Here is a 17,042-nt window from a genome sequence, read left to right as displayed (position 1 = left end):
AACTGCTCCAGGCACAGGTGGGCAGGTCCTACCTGAGGAGGTGGATCTGGGAGTAGCTTCCACTTCGGAGGACCTTTTCCAGTGGTCTCACTGTCCAACCACTGCTGTTTCTGTCAATCACCAAGTACACAGCTTTTGCTGTCACACTATTTCCTAATGTGTTTCCATCATGAACTTTATAACTTTCACGTCAACCTATGGCCTTAAAAAATCTGTTGGAAAAGTGGTACTTTTGGAGTTCTCATAAAAAGCGCCTCTCCAGTCCCGTTCCTCCCACCCCCCTCCCAACCAGCTAAGTTACTATTTTTGGCCCCGGACCCAAGGGGGACAGGCCTACATTAGGGAGCAAGGTTCTATAGAACCACAGTAAACTTGAAGGTGGAAATGCAGAACAGGAATGCTGCCTTTGAATGCAAAGGACCAAACCACAGTAATAACAGACCCCTGCATTCCACTTATTTCCATGGCCAAAGATGAACAGGCTGGCAGTTTTGAAGGGAGTTTCTGTCGTAGAGAAGGAATAGAAATGCAGGAAACTCTGAAAGACGTTTCAAATGTAGCAAACCTGCTTAGTGGCAGGGCTGTCTCTACTTAGATCTGGGGGAGGGGGTTGCATTAGAATTACCTGGGTGGCTGGCCTCACCAGGTGCTTTTCTAGTTCATATAGTTGAAAAACCTACTCGGCTCTATCACTTCTCAGAGGATTTGTACCCTTCAGTTTTCCATGTTTTCCTAGAAAGCCCAAGAAAATACTCCAGGGTGTCCAAAAAGCAAGCGTGCCATCAGTTTGTGTGTCACCTCCATCAAAATCACAGTGACTGCCGGCTGAGTGGGAATCTCTGGAGTGGACCCTCAAGACTCTGAAAGATGAACCCTCCTCCCCGATTCCTGTTCATGTTAAGGGCGGAGAACCTCTGGCAGAATGGGAAGAACATGGGCCTGGGACATAAATGACCGGGTTCAGATCTCAGGGCCCTCTCACTAATGAGCTGGGCCACTATCCATAGGTTCCTTAATGTCCCTAAGCTTCAATTTTCTATCAATTGAAAGGCAAAAAAATATTCATGGCACCAATTCAGGTAAAGGCCCAGCAGCCTACAGAGCCAACCACCATCAGTCTACACCAGTGGTTCTCAACCTTCCTAATGCCGCGACCCTTTAATACAGTTCCTTATGTTGTGGTGACCCCCAATTTCATTGTTACAAATTGAACATAATTAAAGCATAGTGATTAATCACAAAAACAATATGTAATTATATATGTGTTTTCCGATGGTCTTAGGCGACCCCTGTGAAAGGGTCGTTCGGCCCCCAAAGGGCTTGCGACCCACAGGTTGAGAACCGTTGGTCTCTAGACCTATCTGTCTGCCTGCCTGTCTCTCTCTCAGCAGTCCATCTCATCGCTCTGGATGGACTTACTGAACTACAGTGCTCAGAATTCCCAAGACACTGTCATCCTTATGCATAAGCATTTTTATGACTGCCGCTGTTCTCTACTACTGTGGGAGGTCGGCAATAAATACCCTCCCTCCCTACAGGAGAGCACAGATGAGAGAGTAAAGGGGGCTCCCATTTCCTCATTTCATAGGGATGGCAGTCACGGTAACTCACACCCATGAGAGGCAGACATGCCAGCCCGGGGCATGGGGTGTTGCCAGCCTGTCAAAGATGCAGCAAAGAGGCTCCTTGGGATAAACAGCATCTTGATCACAGAATGCTAATTAATTCAGTCCATGAATTTCAAAAAGGACAGTCATGTCTGCGAGCTGCTCTGACGCCTGGAAGCCTTTAGGAAGTCGCTGCCCGGAGGACCATCCTTTACATGTGAAACCTGTGGCCATGGCTTTCAGCAACTGGGCGTTCCAGTGAGGACGCTACTCATCAGCTGTGGTCTTCTCTGCGAGGGCCTGTCATCAACAGTGGCCCAGGCGTGAGCCCCTTGCTGATCCTACACTTGGCTTTGTAGCCTGGAGTTGCCCATTCTTGGGTCCGAGTGCTCTTGGCTATCACAGTCCTGGGCTTCTGGTCTTGTGCCCCTGCTGCCTAGGGGCACATCGCTTTGGTGCAGACTCTAAGTGGCAGAGTGGTGAGGAATTCCTACCCTTCCCTTTGCCATGGAGGGAACTGTGTGTGGTCCCAAGTGAGTGTCTGCCTTCTTTGGCTCTAATTTTAAAAATAGGTGTAGTGTTTTACCCTTAGTATCCAGCTGCTCCATGGTGTGGGAAATATACCTGAAAGTTTTGGGGTATTTCTAGTTTGGGAGGTCTTTGGATAGCATTAATATAAGGCACAGGGTAATTTTAATCAATTAACACTTTGTTCAAGAGAAAATTTCAGGCAGACACCTGTTATGAAGATGGGGTCCAACATAAAGTTCTTATATTTCATGGAGTTTAGTTTCCAGTCTGGGGGAGGATGTGGGGCCAGGACACAGGCCTGCCCTGTGTGCCCCTGGGCTCCCGCTGAGCGAAGGGAACCTGTTCTAGGAGAGGGACCTGAGCCTGCCTCAGCTCAGGGGCCAAGGGGCTGCTGGAGGCAGAGGAAGGAGCACGTGAGTAGCATGTTTTCTCCTTAGATTGGGGGCATGAGGCTCAATTTATGTTCTCATTTGTCCAATGGAGACAATAATAGCTGACCTGCCTTTTTCAGAGTTGGTTTGAGTTTCAAAGAAATCAATACATATGGGATGCCAAGAAAAAAAAAAAAAATCAACATCTATAACAGTGATGGCGAACCTATGACACGCGTGTCAGAGGTGACATGCGAACTCATTTTTTTGGTTGATTTTTCTTTGTTAAATGGCATTTAAATATGTAAAATAAATATCAAAAATATAAGTCTTTGTTTTACTATGGTTGCAAATATCAAAAAATTTCTATATGTGACACGGCACCAGAATTAAGTTAGGGTTTTTCAAAATGCTGACACGCCGAGCTCAAAAGGTTTGCCATCACTGACCTATAATAATAAAAGCATAATATGCAAATTGACCAAACGGCCAAACAGCGGAACGAACTTCTGGACAAAGCTGGGGCTGGGGGGCCAGCCGAGGTGGCCGGGGCTACAAGGGAGGTGGCTGGGGCTGCGAAGGCCTACCCTTGCACGAAATTTGTGCATTGGGCCTCTAGTTCTAAATGTAAGATAGTAGGCTAAGCTGCGTTGCCCCCTTACACTGACAGGTAAGACAAAGACCTGCAGCTTCCTCCCACACCCCAGCGGAGAGCAGCAGAGCTGCCTCTGGAGGGTCCCTTTCTGGGATGTGTTTGCAGCCTTCTTTCTGATGCTGTCAGGAGTTGTCTTGCTTTCAGAAAAGGACAAGAGAAGAGCTTTGGGAGTTGGGACGTCTGAAGCCTTCCACTCAGTCCCCAATGCTGGCAGCCCTCCTACGAAGTGAAAAACGTTTTAAAAAGCCCAGATGCTTTTGTCAGTCTTTTCTACCTCTGAAACAGAGGGTGTGACTCACACGCATCTGACATCAATGTTCCAGGTTGTGATGATTTGCCTCATTGTGCTCAGCTGAAGAGTGGATTAACTCCCCATAATACGCTGAGAAGGTAACGCATGGCCTGTGATTGAAACAGAAGGTGGGGGTGGTTGCTTCGTGGCAAAGCAACGGACTGACTCAAGGTTCTGAGTTTCTAATCCCAAATCTGTAACCTTGTACGTGACCCTGGGAGGCTTGCTCGAGGTCTGCATGAGGACGCATACTTTGTGGGTGCTGATCACTCGTTCCTTTTTTAACTATTTATTTATTTATTATTTATTTACTTATTTATTTATTTAATCATCACCCAGAGGATATTTTTCCATTGATTTTTAGAGAGCCTGGGAGGGTGAGAGAGAGACACACACAGAGAGAAACATCGATGTGAGAAAGACACATTGATGGGTTGTCTCCCGCACACACAGATGGAGCCTACAACCGAGGTACGTGCCCTTGACCGGAATCAAACCCAGGACGCATCAGTCCACGGGCAGATCCTCTACCCACTGAGCCAAACGGGCCAGGGCTGATCATTCATTCTTAGAAGTACTGTAGTAAGTCCTTCCTCTGAGAACAGTGTGGGTGGTAACTAGTGGCCAATATCACTCAAGACAGAGCCACCAGTAAAGACTGCCAAGTGCACACGAGGCCTCAGGGAGTACTCAGACTTTACCTAGAGATGCTAGGAAAATGCAAATCCCTCAGTTTCCAGAAAATTTGTCTGTTGCTTTTCCCTTCCAAGTCGGCCGTCTACCCTGCCCAGCGTGCCCCACAGACTTCCTGCGATGAGGGGAAGTTTTCTATTATTCTGTCCAGAGGCAGCTACCACTTGTGGCCGTTGAGCATTTGAAATAGGAACTAAATTTCACACCTGATATAATTAATTAATTGAACTGTCTATGTAAACAGCCATGTGCGGCTAGTGGCCACCATATGAGACAGCACGGCTCTAGCCAATTCAAAACCCCTCAGAGCAACTGCATGCAAGTGAGGCTGGGAAAGCAGTAGAACATACATGAACTCATTAGTCAGTCTTTATGTTCAAAATAATTTTTTTTTCACGTTGGAAGAAGTGGCCAATATCAAGGTCTGAAGTGAGAGATTACCAGAAAATAAGAACAGGTTTCCCTAATCCTCCAGTACTATTCCCCTCCATATTTTATGAATATTAAACTGAGATGGTATTTAAACTCATTAACACAAAGCTAAACTAGATGACTTTATCCTATGAAACAACTTTTCTACCCAAGGCTGAGAAATAAGCAGGGAGAAACATTAGCCTCACTCTGCACCCTTCTCCCATCGCCTCTGAGGAGGCCGACAGGTAGGAGCCCAAGGACATAGCTCTTCTGCTGCTGCCCATCCCCCCCCCCCCCTTACCTCTGCGGCTCAATCTCACTCCCCTCCCCCAACTAGACACGTCAACTGATAACCAACCACTCAAAATCACAGGCTAAGTGCTGTCTCCCGTTCTCTCCAGACATACGGTGTATTTTCTTCTTTTCCCCTTTCATGTAAATTCTGTGGCAGGAAACTCCGCAGAATATAATACGAGAAGCCCTGAGATCTTAACCTTCCTGCCTTCCTGAAACATTCCCACGGCCCCAAGAGGGGTTTGAACAAACACTGGCTGCTCTCCCGAATCTATGTCCTCACCTTGGAGGTGAACTGACTCAAACTCTACATGGCATAAAGGATTTATTCTCCCTACACTTCGCGTATGACTGCCCTGTGTTTTATATCTTTTTCTTTTTTTTTTCTGAACAGAGTATATCTCAGGTATTCTAAGCGCCAATAATGGGACAGGGGTTCAGTCCCTGCCATTCTCCGTGTGCACTGCCCAGCACAGCGTCACAATCAGGGACTTCAATGCTCCTTGATAAAGCATAAAAGACGCTCAGGCTCTATGGGATTTTTACAGCTATGGGATTTTAAGGTACATCTTCCAGTTCAACATATTCTAGAAAACAATGTACTACTTGTTGAGGGCCGTGGACTGGGCTTGGTTCTTTCAGGGAAGGACTGCAGAATCAGTCATGTACTTTTCAGGTTGATGTCATGATTATCTGAAGGTTAATAATCAGCCAGCAGCTGCATGACTGACATGGGAGGAAGAAAGCATGATAGATAAATACATTGCTGGTCGCCGTTTTCTCAAGAGTGAAATGGAAAGAGAATAAAAAGCTTTGTGCGTGAAGGCTTAGTGCCCTGCCAAAGGCCAGTGCCCCGCGACTGCCAGGCCCCTGTGAGGCTCTCCGCCGCGTATTAGAGTGGGAGCGAGGCGACGTAACAACTTATCACAGCGGCACTTCCTCCAGGCTTCACTGTGTCCTCGTGCTTCCCCTCGCACGCATGTTTCCCAAGGAGGTTAATTTGAAATAGAAAACCATTCATTCTGCTCCCGACTTCATCCCTGACTGAAAAATTAAAGTGTAAATAAATAGAAATTTAATTAAAATTAAGGCCCAACTAACAACAAAAATGCTCCCTCTTTTCCTGGTTGAAAAGCAAAGCAGGCTGTTTGGATCAGCTGCATCAGCATCGCCGCCTGGGAACTTGTTAGAAATGTAAATTATGGGCCACACCCCAGGCCCATTGGAGCAGAAACTTTGAGGGGTGGAGCAAATGTATTATAAAAAAAATCCTCCATGTGATTCTGCACTAACAGTTGAGAACATTTGCTTTAAACAGTGTTGAAATCATCAAAACTATTCTTTTCAGTGTTGTAATAAAAGGCACTAAGTGAGTGTTCCTGGTGTCAAGCCTATCCCAATTCTAGAAATAAGGTCTGGCCAAGCACTAAACAAGTCCGGCCAGGAACCCCAGCTCTGAGTTCCAGCGCATCTGCATGCCGTGCTACCTGGGATGTGACCACCTCCCGGAGGCTCCTGGTGCCGGCTGGGCAGGCGCTTGCGAGCTGAACCACTACGGCTCCTCTGCCTCATGGTGGGAGGTGAGGGGCTCAAAGGGGTGGGGGGGGGGGGGGGCACACAGAGGGGAAACCTATGACTTTTCCATGCATTTTAATCATTCCTTTTTTTGAAGGGAGAAAATGTTTAGTACTTTTCCATCACTATTTCACAAATAAAAACCAAGAGAAAGACAGTGCTTATAAATTTTTAAAAAAATAGGGCATCTTTGCCGATAACTGCTTGTCAGCTGCACTAGGGTGTGCACCCTTCACAGTGATTACAGGTGATGACGGAGGGCAGCGTTTAGGTAATTCACTGCCAACGTGAGTCCGTATGCTTCTCAGGCCTCTTACCCCCCATTGCAATGCTTATTAATCAGTATCTTCCAGTCACAGAAATGCCAGCTTTACCCAATCCCTTCCTATTCCTCTGTAAGGACCATTCAGATTGGAAAGGGAATTATTAAGACTTTTTTGTTCAAATGATTCAAAGACTTTCACATTTCTGTTTGATAATAGAGTCTGCTCATGGAACCTAGGTTTTGTGTGCCCCAAGAACACAAGGACAAAAAGTCAGAGCACCAGACGCACAACAGCATTATATAATTTTTTTTGTCACGAGAAAAACCTCCGTCCGAAGAAACATACAAACTCTCCTCGGTAACTTTTCTCACTTTAAATCACACCTCTCATCACGACCTAATACACCCACACAGTCATGTGCCACAGGCACTGCGCACCCTCTCCAACATTTCAAAGGCTCAAAAGCTATTTTTAAAGCCAAAATGCAATCTAGGTTGCTATTCTATGAAGCACTTGTTAAGGAAGAACAAAGTAAGAGAGTGATTTTTATACATGTAGGCAACTCACCAAAGGATTGAATGCAGCTATCGATGAGATCGTCCAGGCTGGCTCCTTTGGCCAAATGTCCCAGAGACACCATCATTCGGAACTGGGTGATCTGGGCCAGGCTGGGATGGGAGGGGAAGGGGCTGCTGGCGGGCTTCGCCTCTAGTTTTGCTTTAGGGGCAGCTCTGCAGCCATGAGAAGGTTTCCTGGGGAAAGAGAGGAGGCAGTGAGTGCAAGCGGAGCGGCCAGGGGGCGAACACAGGGGCAGCTCCACGCTCTGGAGGCAGATTAGAGAGGAAGGACTAGAGATAAGACAATTAATCCTGGGAGTTGGGCTGATAGAAGCTACACCCCTCCCACTTGGCAGATGCACCAAACGGACTGGTTGGCTGTTAAAGAAACATCTCCCAAGCAAATAACAAGGTGAGATTTCAGGGCTGCATCTAGGGCTTGTCCTCTGGGGGTTAGGATTGCTTTGCCCTGTTGTCTCCATTGCCTGAGGGGAGAGGCAGAGGCAGGGCTACCATGGCAGTCCTGGGTCCTAGCAATACTTTTTCATTTCAGCCTTGAGGCCACTGACTTGGGTCTTAAGAATTGAGTTTCAGGTGGTCTCATCTTTGGCTAAACTCATTCATCTTGAACAACACCCGAGACGCTGCAGAAACCCAGATGGCCTCGGAAACATCTTTAAGGACTTTGCGGGGAAAGTCAAAGACTGAGGACCCGTGTGCAGGGGGTGAGGAGGGGTGAGGGGTGAGGGTGGTGGTATTTAGATTTTAAGCTAGTCCTGCCTTTCTCACAAATCTTGGTGGGTTTTAAGATTCTGTCTTTCGTGATTGATAATACAAGTAATCATTATGAGTCATTTTTATCATTAAACACCATTCCATTAAGTCTGTACTTGGATCCTTACCTATTGGTGGGTGGGGAAGAGGTGGGGTGTGGAGGAGCAGAGCTCATGAGAGCTTCATTCCAGAACTGAATCCAAAAGAATACGCCTGGATATGGAAAGGCTTAGGAGTGCCTATAGGTCACCTCTGCCCACTCTCACAGAGCTTTACCTTTGATCATGACCTCTCAGTATAAGTCACGTTGTTTGCAAAATGATACATGAAGGTTAATTAAGCATTTTGTTTTCCCTTCCATTAAAAAAACATCAACACACACAGGCACGTTTCCATCATCTCTGAAGGTTCACTAGTGATGGGTGTTGTTACTTGTAACTTCTTTGAGCATATCGTTAACTCTTCTCTCCCCACTGTGCCTGCTTATTTCACAGTTTACAAAGAGGAAACAAGAAAAAAAGGAAAGAGAAATATACCTCAGATCCATAACTTTAGCAACTCCCTACGTTTTTTGCTGAACACAGGAGGGCACCCATTAATCAGTAAGTGCTTATTCCATGGGTAAGACATCGCGATGGGCCAGAGAAGACCAGCAGGACAGTCTATGCGATGGCACTCTGTAAACTGTACATCATACTAACTACATGTTAGCTGATGTTGTCTAAAGGTCGTCTATCTATAAGTTTTTCAGTACAAAACTCTAGTTGGAGGATCAGACCCAGACCAAGGAAAGATAGCCCTATCAAGCCTAAGTGTCCTGTGAGCGGCAAGGGGAAGGGCTGTGCTGTCCTCAGAGAAGGGAGAGCCAGCTGCAGCTGCAGTGTTGGGGAAAGTTTCTCTGACAAGAAATCTCACCCAGAAGGGGCTAAAAAAGTGCTGAAATCAAAATAAGACACTGGGGCATGCACAGAATTTGGAAAACCAGCCTGTGGAAAAAGGCTACTGTACGATGGGGCCATTCAGTGCACAGCCAGACCTGTGGAGGGAACACCCTGCATTTCAAAATCCCTACAGGATGCTGGGCCGGCAGTGGCTGCTGAGCTCCGTTCCGACCGAGGGTGGTCCCAGTGAAACTGAACCAGTCATTGGCTATTAGGAATCTACTAACCAGAGGCAGGGATTTCTGAAAGATGGTGTTACAGGACTTCTGGCCACTACTGATTTTTACCCAGGGCCTAAGATAGCCCCAGGAGCAGATCAGCACCTGAAAATGAGAGGAAATAATAGTGGCCACCATGAATTGAGAACCTACGACATGGCAGGTACTGTGCCGGGGATCTGCATGGTTTTTAAAGCTTACATCCCAGAGAGACATTATCTCCATTCCGTGATGTTGAAACTGCGTCTCAAAGAGGCTAAACGACTTGGTCAAGTACAACCCCCATGTGCTCGGTCTGGGATTTGTACTGGGCGCCTCTCCGGCTCCATTGGCTTAATCAAGAGTTGCTGTGCCTGGAACTATGTGCGTTTCACTCCATCAGAATGAGCACGAGAGGCTGAAAGGTCAACTCAACCTAAGACAAAAGTAAGGTCCTCTGAAATCATGGCTGCTGATACAAAGGCTGAATCTGGGGCCCTCCTCCTCCTGCCGGTGGCAGGAACAGTCCTCACAGCAGAGGCTGCGTGGGCTCTCCATGGACATCCTCCAAGCCCTTCTCTAGATGTGTGTGGGTCCAGGATCAGAAGGGCAAGGGGACCAGCCTCCAGTGCAGAGACAGGCAGACGCCAGGCCGCCTGTGCCCATGCCTTGCTCCCCACCTGGGCACCTTCCCCTTCCAGGAGGCACTGACAATCTCTCAAACTGGGGCTGGTTGCCTGCTGTTGGGGTTAGTCAGCTTTCTGCCTGAGCGGCTGCCTTTTTACCATTAAGGTCTCCACCCAAGGCAGAGTTGGGAAAGAGAACAATACAGTCCTTCTCAGTACAGCCTCTTTTTCTCTTAGGCCTTCCAGTACCTCTCCCTGACGCCTGGAGAAGAGGCATCTGCAACCAGAGGCTGGGCCGCCACACACAGCTCTTCCCTCAGGCCTGGAGGTGTCTCCCTCAGCCTCTCAGCTGGCGGACACAGGAAAATCCCACTTTCTCTCTCAGTTGGTAGCAGTGATCATTGAGGACCCTGAAAACTGCCCTGGTTCTAATTCTAGTGATGGTTCCTCATGTCAGCAGTAGCAGAAACCACTTTGGTTCACAAGGTGAGATGCTTTTACCGGAACTAAAAAGGACTCGGGTAGATTCAAGTAGAAAGAAAAAGCTTGAAGCATTGGTGTGTGTGTGTGTGTGTGTGTGAGTGAAAAATGCAACCTGGGAACTATGGAGCCCAGAGAGACTCGAGGGCTGGGGCATGAGAAACCGGGGAGGAGAGGAACTACTAAAAACCAAATTGTGACCTGAGAGGTCTAGGGAGAGGGGGGTTATCTGAACCATGACCTGGGGGAACTCAGCTCTTCTGTGCAGCTTCTTGACTGGCTGCTTTGTGACAAACCTTTCCAAACTGCCTCTTCGGGTGAAATGGCTGTACATAGGATTAATAAAAGACTTCTCTGCAGTCAGGTCTTGAAGGTGTTGTAATCCATAGAGTACATAGACCCTAATCTTAAAAGGCATATCTTTAAAGGACAGTAACCATTTCCTTGTGAATTAAAAAGAACACAAAACACAAAACAAACAAAAAAAAATCCCCGAGAGAAACAAATTAACTTAAGGTGGTTTCTGAGGCCAAAATTGGCTAAGGCCCTATTAAGTTTGCTGAAAGACACTGTCAAAACTCAGAACTGGTTCAAATGAAATCCTCTCCAGGCACAGGTTTCCTCAGTGGAGGTCACTTTTTATGGAAACTTCCACGGCTTTCTTTGCAGTGCAAAGTGGCTTTTATTGGCTTCTAGTGAGGTTCCTTCCAGTCCTGTTCAAAATGGCTCCCCCAAAATGGCTCAATTTAAAGTACTGAGGCCCTTCCCCTCAATCTGGTGCGGGGTACAGTGTCGGACCCCCCGTGATAAAGGGCGAGGTGCATACAGGGCCGAGGACCTTTCGCTCTAGAAAGTCCGGCAGGGCAAAGCTTCCTGCGTCCTCTAGGCATGGCGCTGGCACACAGAGTCCGTGTGGATGGAGGTGGGAAGTGCACAACGTGCCCGGCCCTTCGCTGAGCGCAGGCCCCTGTCTAGGCAGCTGTCCCATTCCAGCCTTTTGGGGGACAAACTCAAAGTTGCCTGGCACTTCCAGGCCTCTTTCTCCTGATAAGAGCTTTTTCACTCACTGTCACTCTTCATATTCTGCACCCCAAGACCCTCCTAAAACGTCTCTCTAGAGTCACAGTGGGGTGGAGGGGAATACAGGTTCCCCCCCAGGGGCTATGGTCCCCTGACCTCTGCTTGTTTGCTGCAAGCCCTGCTGGCCTTTCTGGGTCCTCCCGAGACTTGCAGGGCCGGCAGAGACCGCCAGGTGGCGCGCCCGGAGCCCGGAGCCCCGGCAGGTGCGGGCGTCCGGGAAAGTCCGCGAGTGGGAGTCCCAGGTGCGTGGCAGCGAGGAGCGGGGGGAGGAGGCCGGTCATTGCAATCCCGGAGCTTGCTGGACGAACTCTGGCCGCACAACCCAGCTCCCTTCCCCATTTTCCGGTGCGACGGGCTGGGCACTCCAGGCGCGACCGTCCCTTGCGCTGGTCTCCGCAGCGCGCATCTCCCCCGACATCAGCCGAGACCTCAGCCTGCCGTCCCCATTAGTCGCCGGCAACTTCCCCTAGAGAAGACTCCCGTGTCGTCCGCCCCATATTCTACCCCTGAGAGCCTCAGGAGGCTGCCCGCACCCCGGCCCCCGCCCCGATGAAGGACGTTGGCGCCCCCGAGGGCCTGGGCCCCTACTCACCGCGGAGCCTCTCTCGCCTTGCCCAGGGTGCCCATGGCCGCGGCCGCGCTCGTGGAGACGTTTCACCTAGCGCGGCGGGACGGGCTCGGCGGGGCGCATCGCCTCGCCACGGCCGCTGCCGCTGCCAGCGCGGCCCTTCGCCCCGGGCCTCTCCGCCCTCGGGCCGCCCACCCGCTGCTCTGGGAGCCGGGCGAGCCCGCCCGACGCGCACCCGCAGGCACAAACTTTGTGCGCGCGCCCTCCCGCCGTCCCCGGCGCGCGCACTCTCTCCCCGGCACCGCCTGACACGCCCACTGATGTTATCAGCTGTAGGAACTGTGCGGCGGCCGCGGCTCTTTTCTGAATCCTGCCCCCGGTCCTGGGCTGTGCCCGGAGGCCAGCACCTCTCCCAGCCCTCGCCTTTGGCCCCAGCCATCTACCTCTCCCAGCCCGACCGCTCCCTGGTGCGGTCCAGGGGAGCGCGAGGGCTGGGGAGGCCCCGGGTGCCTTGGATCCCACCAAAGCCGCGGCTGGACAGCAGGTGTGCTCCCAAGGGCACCGGCTTCACTCAGCGGCTCTCGGGGCAACACCTCTCTCCCTCCCCCAACACCCCCTCCCTCTGTTTCCCTGGCCCCCTGCCGTTCTGCATTTCAGCATGGCTCCTGAGCACCCCTTGTGCTCTCGCGGGCCTCTTTTGTATATGGCAGAGCTCAGAGCTGGGCCGGGTAAGGAACTATACAAAGTTGTGGATTTGCTTTAGCCTGCGCCTTTGGGTGTCTTTTTGGTAGCACTTTGCAAGACTAGGCTGGAGATAGGTGCACTGTACCGTGCAAGAGGCGGCGGTGGAGGTGCGCTCTGGGGGCCTGATATGCATCAGCCACCTGGCCTCTGTAGGTGTAGGAGATGTGGGGGGAGGGAGACGGGTGGGGAGGGGTGGAGAGAAGTTTGTGACAGCAGACCTGGACAGGAATGGTGGCCAGCCATTGCTTCCAAGTGATGATAAGGAAAGCTAGTGTTGAGTACGTTTCGCTAAGTGCTTGCTATACATTGCCTCATTTAACCCATCTCCTCCAAATACCAAGAGGTCACTATTTTAAAGATGAGAAAATGAAGGTTTAGAAAATACTACACCTTCCATTACACAACTAGTAAAAAGCAGAGAGAACTATGACTGGGCTGAGATCTGACTCCCTGTAATCACTGCTGGACTGCCCTGATAACAGCAGTATCATTGTCTCACGCCATAACTACAGCCACAGTGTTTGGACCTTAAAGCCTCCTTCCGCAACTTCATTTATACATTTCCTTATATTTACTAGTATATGCATCTTGTCCTGAAAAAAGAGTATTCAAGATAGCTTATGTACATAAGCTACAAAAGAAGTATAAAAATGTACAGTGAAAAATAAAGTATATAGAATGAAGCCAGAAATGAAAGTCGTTTTCTAAAAATGCACCGCCTAGAGTCCAATACACTTGCTACAAGTGGGATGAAAACTTGTCTCCAGGATTTCTAGTTGTCAAGTTCAAAAGAGACTTACCTAAAACAATTCCTGACACATGCAAGACAAAAAAAAGAAAAGAAAAGGAAAAAAGAAAATTGCTTAAGAGAAGATCAACTATTCTTGATACTGAGACCAGAAAAAAATTTCTCTAAAAAATCCCCATGAACTTTGAGGTGATAGAAAGAACCAAGTCCTAAGTTACAGCATATATAAAGAGGGTATGTGGATGTTCAATAACTATTAAATAATGACACTCTTCCAGAATCATACTGTACTAGAGGCCCAGGGCACAAAAATTTGTGCACTGGCGGGGGAGGTGTCGCTCAGCCCCACTTGTGCTCTCTCACAGTCTGGGACCCCTCGGGAGATAACCACCTGCTGGCTTAGGTCCACTCCCCGGGTGGCAGATGGCAGGCCCGATCCCTAGGTGCCTGCCCTGCCTTCCCGGTTTGCGCACAGGGCAGGGCTGATCTGGGGATTGGGGCACTGTCTCCGGTCGCACACAGGGCAGGGCCGATCTGGGGGTTGGGGTACAAGAATAGGGCTTCCTCGGGCTGATGGCCCCGCCAAGCCCCACTGCCCAGGGCCGCACTTGGGGGTCCCGGCTGGGGGCGGGGCTTAGGCGGCACGCGGGGCTTAGGCGGCACACGGGGCGGATGGTGGCTCGTGCTGGCCCGCCCTTCCTGCAGTATGCAAATTAGCTGCCACTTTTGTTGGTCGTTAATTTGCATATCATGCTGATTAGCCAATGGGAGGCATAGTGAAGATATGGTCAATTACCATGTTTGTCTATTATTAGATAGGATATGCGTATATCTGTACACAAATGGTAAATATATACTTTTATGTAAATGCATAACTGTATGTAAATGTATGTATATGTAGATAGATAGGCTATTTGGTGCATATACACAGTACTAAGCACAAATGTAGGCAGTTGCACACACCTGTACACCTGCAGTTCAATATGTGGGTAAGTATAGAAATTATTAGTTCATTCAGAAACAAGCCTTGCTGAATTCTGTAACGAACAAGGCCAGACAAGGCCTGATTCTGGCCCGAAGTTTCCTCCTCTCCAGCTTCCTGAGAGCTCTGCACTCTAGTTGCACCTGATTCTGTTTCTCGGCCCACCTGAGCTCTTTGATGAGGCCTCTTGGCTGCTCCTATTTGAGCAATTTGTCTTTTCAGACGTCTAAAAACCTAGAAGTTAGCTCCCCATCTTTCTTCATCTTCGCCATGAGGTTAGTCTCCCTGGTATTTTCTGAGGTGCCTCTGACCTGAAGCACAAAGTTCTTTTCTCTTGTTCTCCTCTCTTACCCTCTCTTCTGCTTCTCTAACCTCTTGGATGAGCAGTAGTCAATGTCTGTAGCAGTTGAGAAAGGTTGGGGACCACTCTCTTCCTCTGCCTGCCCCTTGGGTGAGCTCAATCTGTGGGACTCTCTGTCATTCTTTTGCTTTTCAATCAGGCATTCTCAACTGATGTGCATAGACTTTTATTTTGCTCAAATTAGGTGCTTTTATTTTCTTCCATGACTTCATTGGGACCCACAGGACTGTAATGTTGGAATACACAGCCTTGAAATCTAACATCCACACCCATATTTCCAACTGGTCACCTCCTTTAATTATCCCACAAGACATCCTATTCACTTGTTGGCCCCCATTATCTCAGAATCTGAACATGTGTTATAGCCTTATAATAACAGAACCTCGTCTTCTCTGATCCTTCTTTCATGTTGCTCTCAGATTTACCTGATCATGCCATGTCTCTGCTTTCAAATTGCCAAGGAATCCCCAGTTACCTACAGAATGGACCTTGCCTGTCCAATCTGACCTCCAGCCATGCCCTCCCAGGCCCCTGATCTCTTAGGTTGCACCTTGGTCACTCCTGATCATTGCTGCGAACTGTCCCCCTGCAAGCCTTGGTTCTTTTTCTTGTGTACTTCCTTCTGCCTGGTACACACACAGAGGGGCAGTTATGCCATAGGCATGTCAAACTGGCCAGTCACCAGAGGGGGCACACACAGGGATGCCTCCCAGGTGCAGAGGTGTGCAAACTCACCGTCAGAATCTGCTTGAAGACTCTTGTGCTTTGAGAGCCTACTGGCTACCACAGCTTCCACTCTGTTGTCTACCATGTGTTCATTCATTTAGGCTATGTTCACTGGTGCCTACTGAGTGTCAGATGCTGTCCTTGTCATTGAGAATCTGGTAGACAACAAGGCAGATAAGATCTTTGTTCACAAGAGCTTACATATCTAACAAGCAGACAGTAACCAAGTCAACAAGGAAGTAAACACACCACAGTTTTACACCCTGATTTCCAGGAGCTGCCACCTCAGAGTCAGGTTACCCCTGCCCTCATGGGGGATACCATGATGCATCCTGTTTGGAGCCCCACATGGGCCTGCGAGCAGAAAATGGCCACATTTAGGAGCTGAGAGCTCCGGAGGAGAGTGGAGAGAGATGGAGAGGGAAAGAGGGGAGAGGGTGTGGTCCCATCCTCCACTCTCCTGCTGAGTGCTGCCGCGATTTCTGAGCCAGGGGAATTGGCCTTAATGTTTCATGATTGTGACTGAGTCCCTGCTGCTGCTCACTTTGGACCAAGGCTAGAGGAACTTCTCCTGTGAGAAGCGACTCGTTTTGCTGCAGACCTGTAGGTTGCGGGCATGTGGTTGGATGCCTGCTTGTTTCTTTGTCCTGGGCATCTTCTCCAGGACCCAGCAGCAAGCCGCTCTAGTCTCTCCATCTCTGGGCCAGCTGTTCAGGAAAATGTCTGTCTCCTGTGGTATCCCCAGGATTCTCCAAAAGGAATTGTATGGTTGCCCTGTGAATTACATTTTGAGATAGATCATCCTATATACAGGCCCTGACTGAATATCCACTCTTGTTTTCAGCTGCTTTGAAGGATGCAGGGCGTCTCTGTGACGCCCCCTGAGGCCCATCACAGCCCACATTCTCAGTGAGATCGGCCTCAAATTTGATCAAATTTGATTTTGGAGGTTGTTAGGATGCTAATACAACAAACAAATAGAAATATATGTTGTCTCCTGACTTTTACTCCTAGTAGCATGGGAGTCCCTGCAGGGCTTTGAAGAGATGAGAGACTGGATCTGACATCTGCTTTATAGGGACTCACAGACTAGGATGCCGAGTCCCTGAGCGACTCATGGGAAGGAAGGGCAGCCGGCTCCGGGTGGAGCACCTTTATAATTTCCAGCTGGGCGGGTCTGCCAGATTGGTGGCTTTCAGATTGTTGTGAACATTGCTCCATGGTAAGAAGAATAAAGTCACACTTTACACTCGGACTCAGGTAAAACTGAAACAGGCTGAGAAGCAATGTTTACCCTGGCTGCATGTGCCCTGTTCTGATCTTTTTATGTTTTTAAATTTTGTTTAATGACATTAAAAAATAAATGCTGGTCTGGCCTCAGCCCATGTGGCTCAGTTGGTTGAGTGTCTTCACGAGCACCGAGAGGTTGTTGGTTCCACTCCAGGTCAGGGCCTATGCCAGGGCCGTAGCTCAATCCCCAGCGGGGGCATGCAGGAGGCGGCCGATATTTCCCTCTCTCCCTCCCCCTTCCTGTCTCTATATAATCAATAAAGACATATT

The 17,042-nt window shown here is 49.1% G+C and overlaps 1 protein-coding gene and 1 long non-coding RNA gene across 2 annotated transcripts in view; one reads left to right on the top strand and one right to left on the bottom strand.

The window, feature by feature from the left end:
* RASGRP1 (RAS guanyl releasing protein 1) overlaps window positions 1-12,177 on the bottom strand; it is an 82,088-nt gene extending 69,911 nt beyond the window's left edge. The window contains exons 1-2 of the mRNA XM_081113748.1: window positions 11,946-12,177; window positions 7,266-7,450 (exon numbers count right to left, since the gene is read on the bottom strand). Coding sequence (XP_080969874.1) covers window positions 7,266-7,450; window positions 11,946-11,980 — 220 coding nt within the window. The 5' untranslated portion in view covers window positions 11,981-12,177. The remainder of the gene's footprint in view (window positions 1-7,265; window positions 7,451-11,945) is intronic.
* Window positions 7,232-10,631, top strand: LOC308535069. Its single transcript, XR_013997230.1, has 4 exons — window positions 7,232-7,667; window positions 7,809-7,980; window positions 8,524-8,631; window positions 10,031-10,631. It is a non-coding gene; the product is annotated as an uncharacterized lncRNA (long non-coding RNA).
* Window positions 12,178-17,042: the final 4,865 nt, after the last annotated feature.

This window comes from Myotis nattereri, assembly GCF_964212035.1.
Source record: "Myotis nattereri genome assembly, chromosome: 1".
NCBI lineage: Eukaryota > Metazoa > Chordata > Mammalia > Chiroptera > Vespertilionidae > Myotis > Myotis nattereri.
This window is presented reverse-complemented; position numbering and strand designations above follow the sequence as displayed.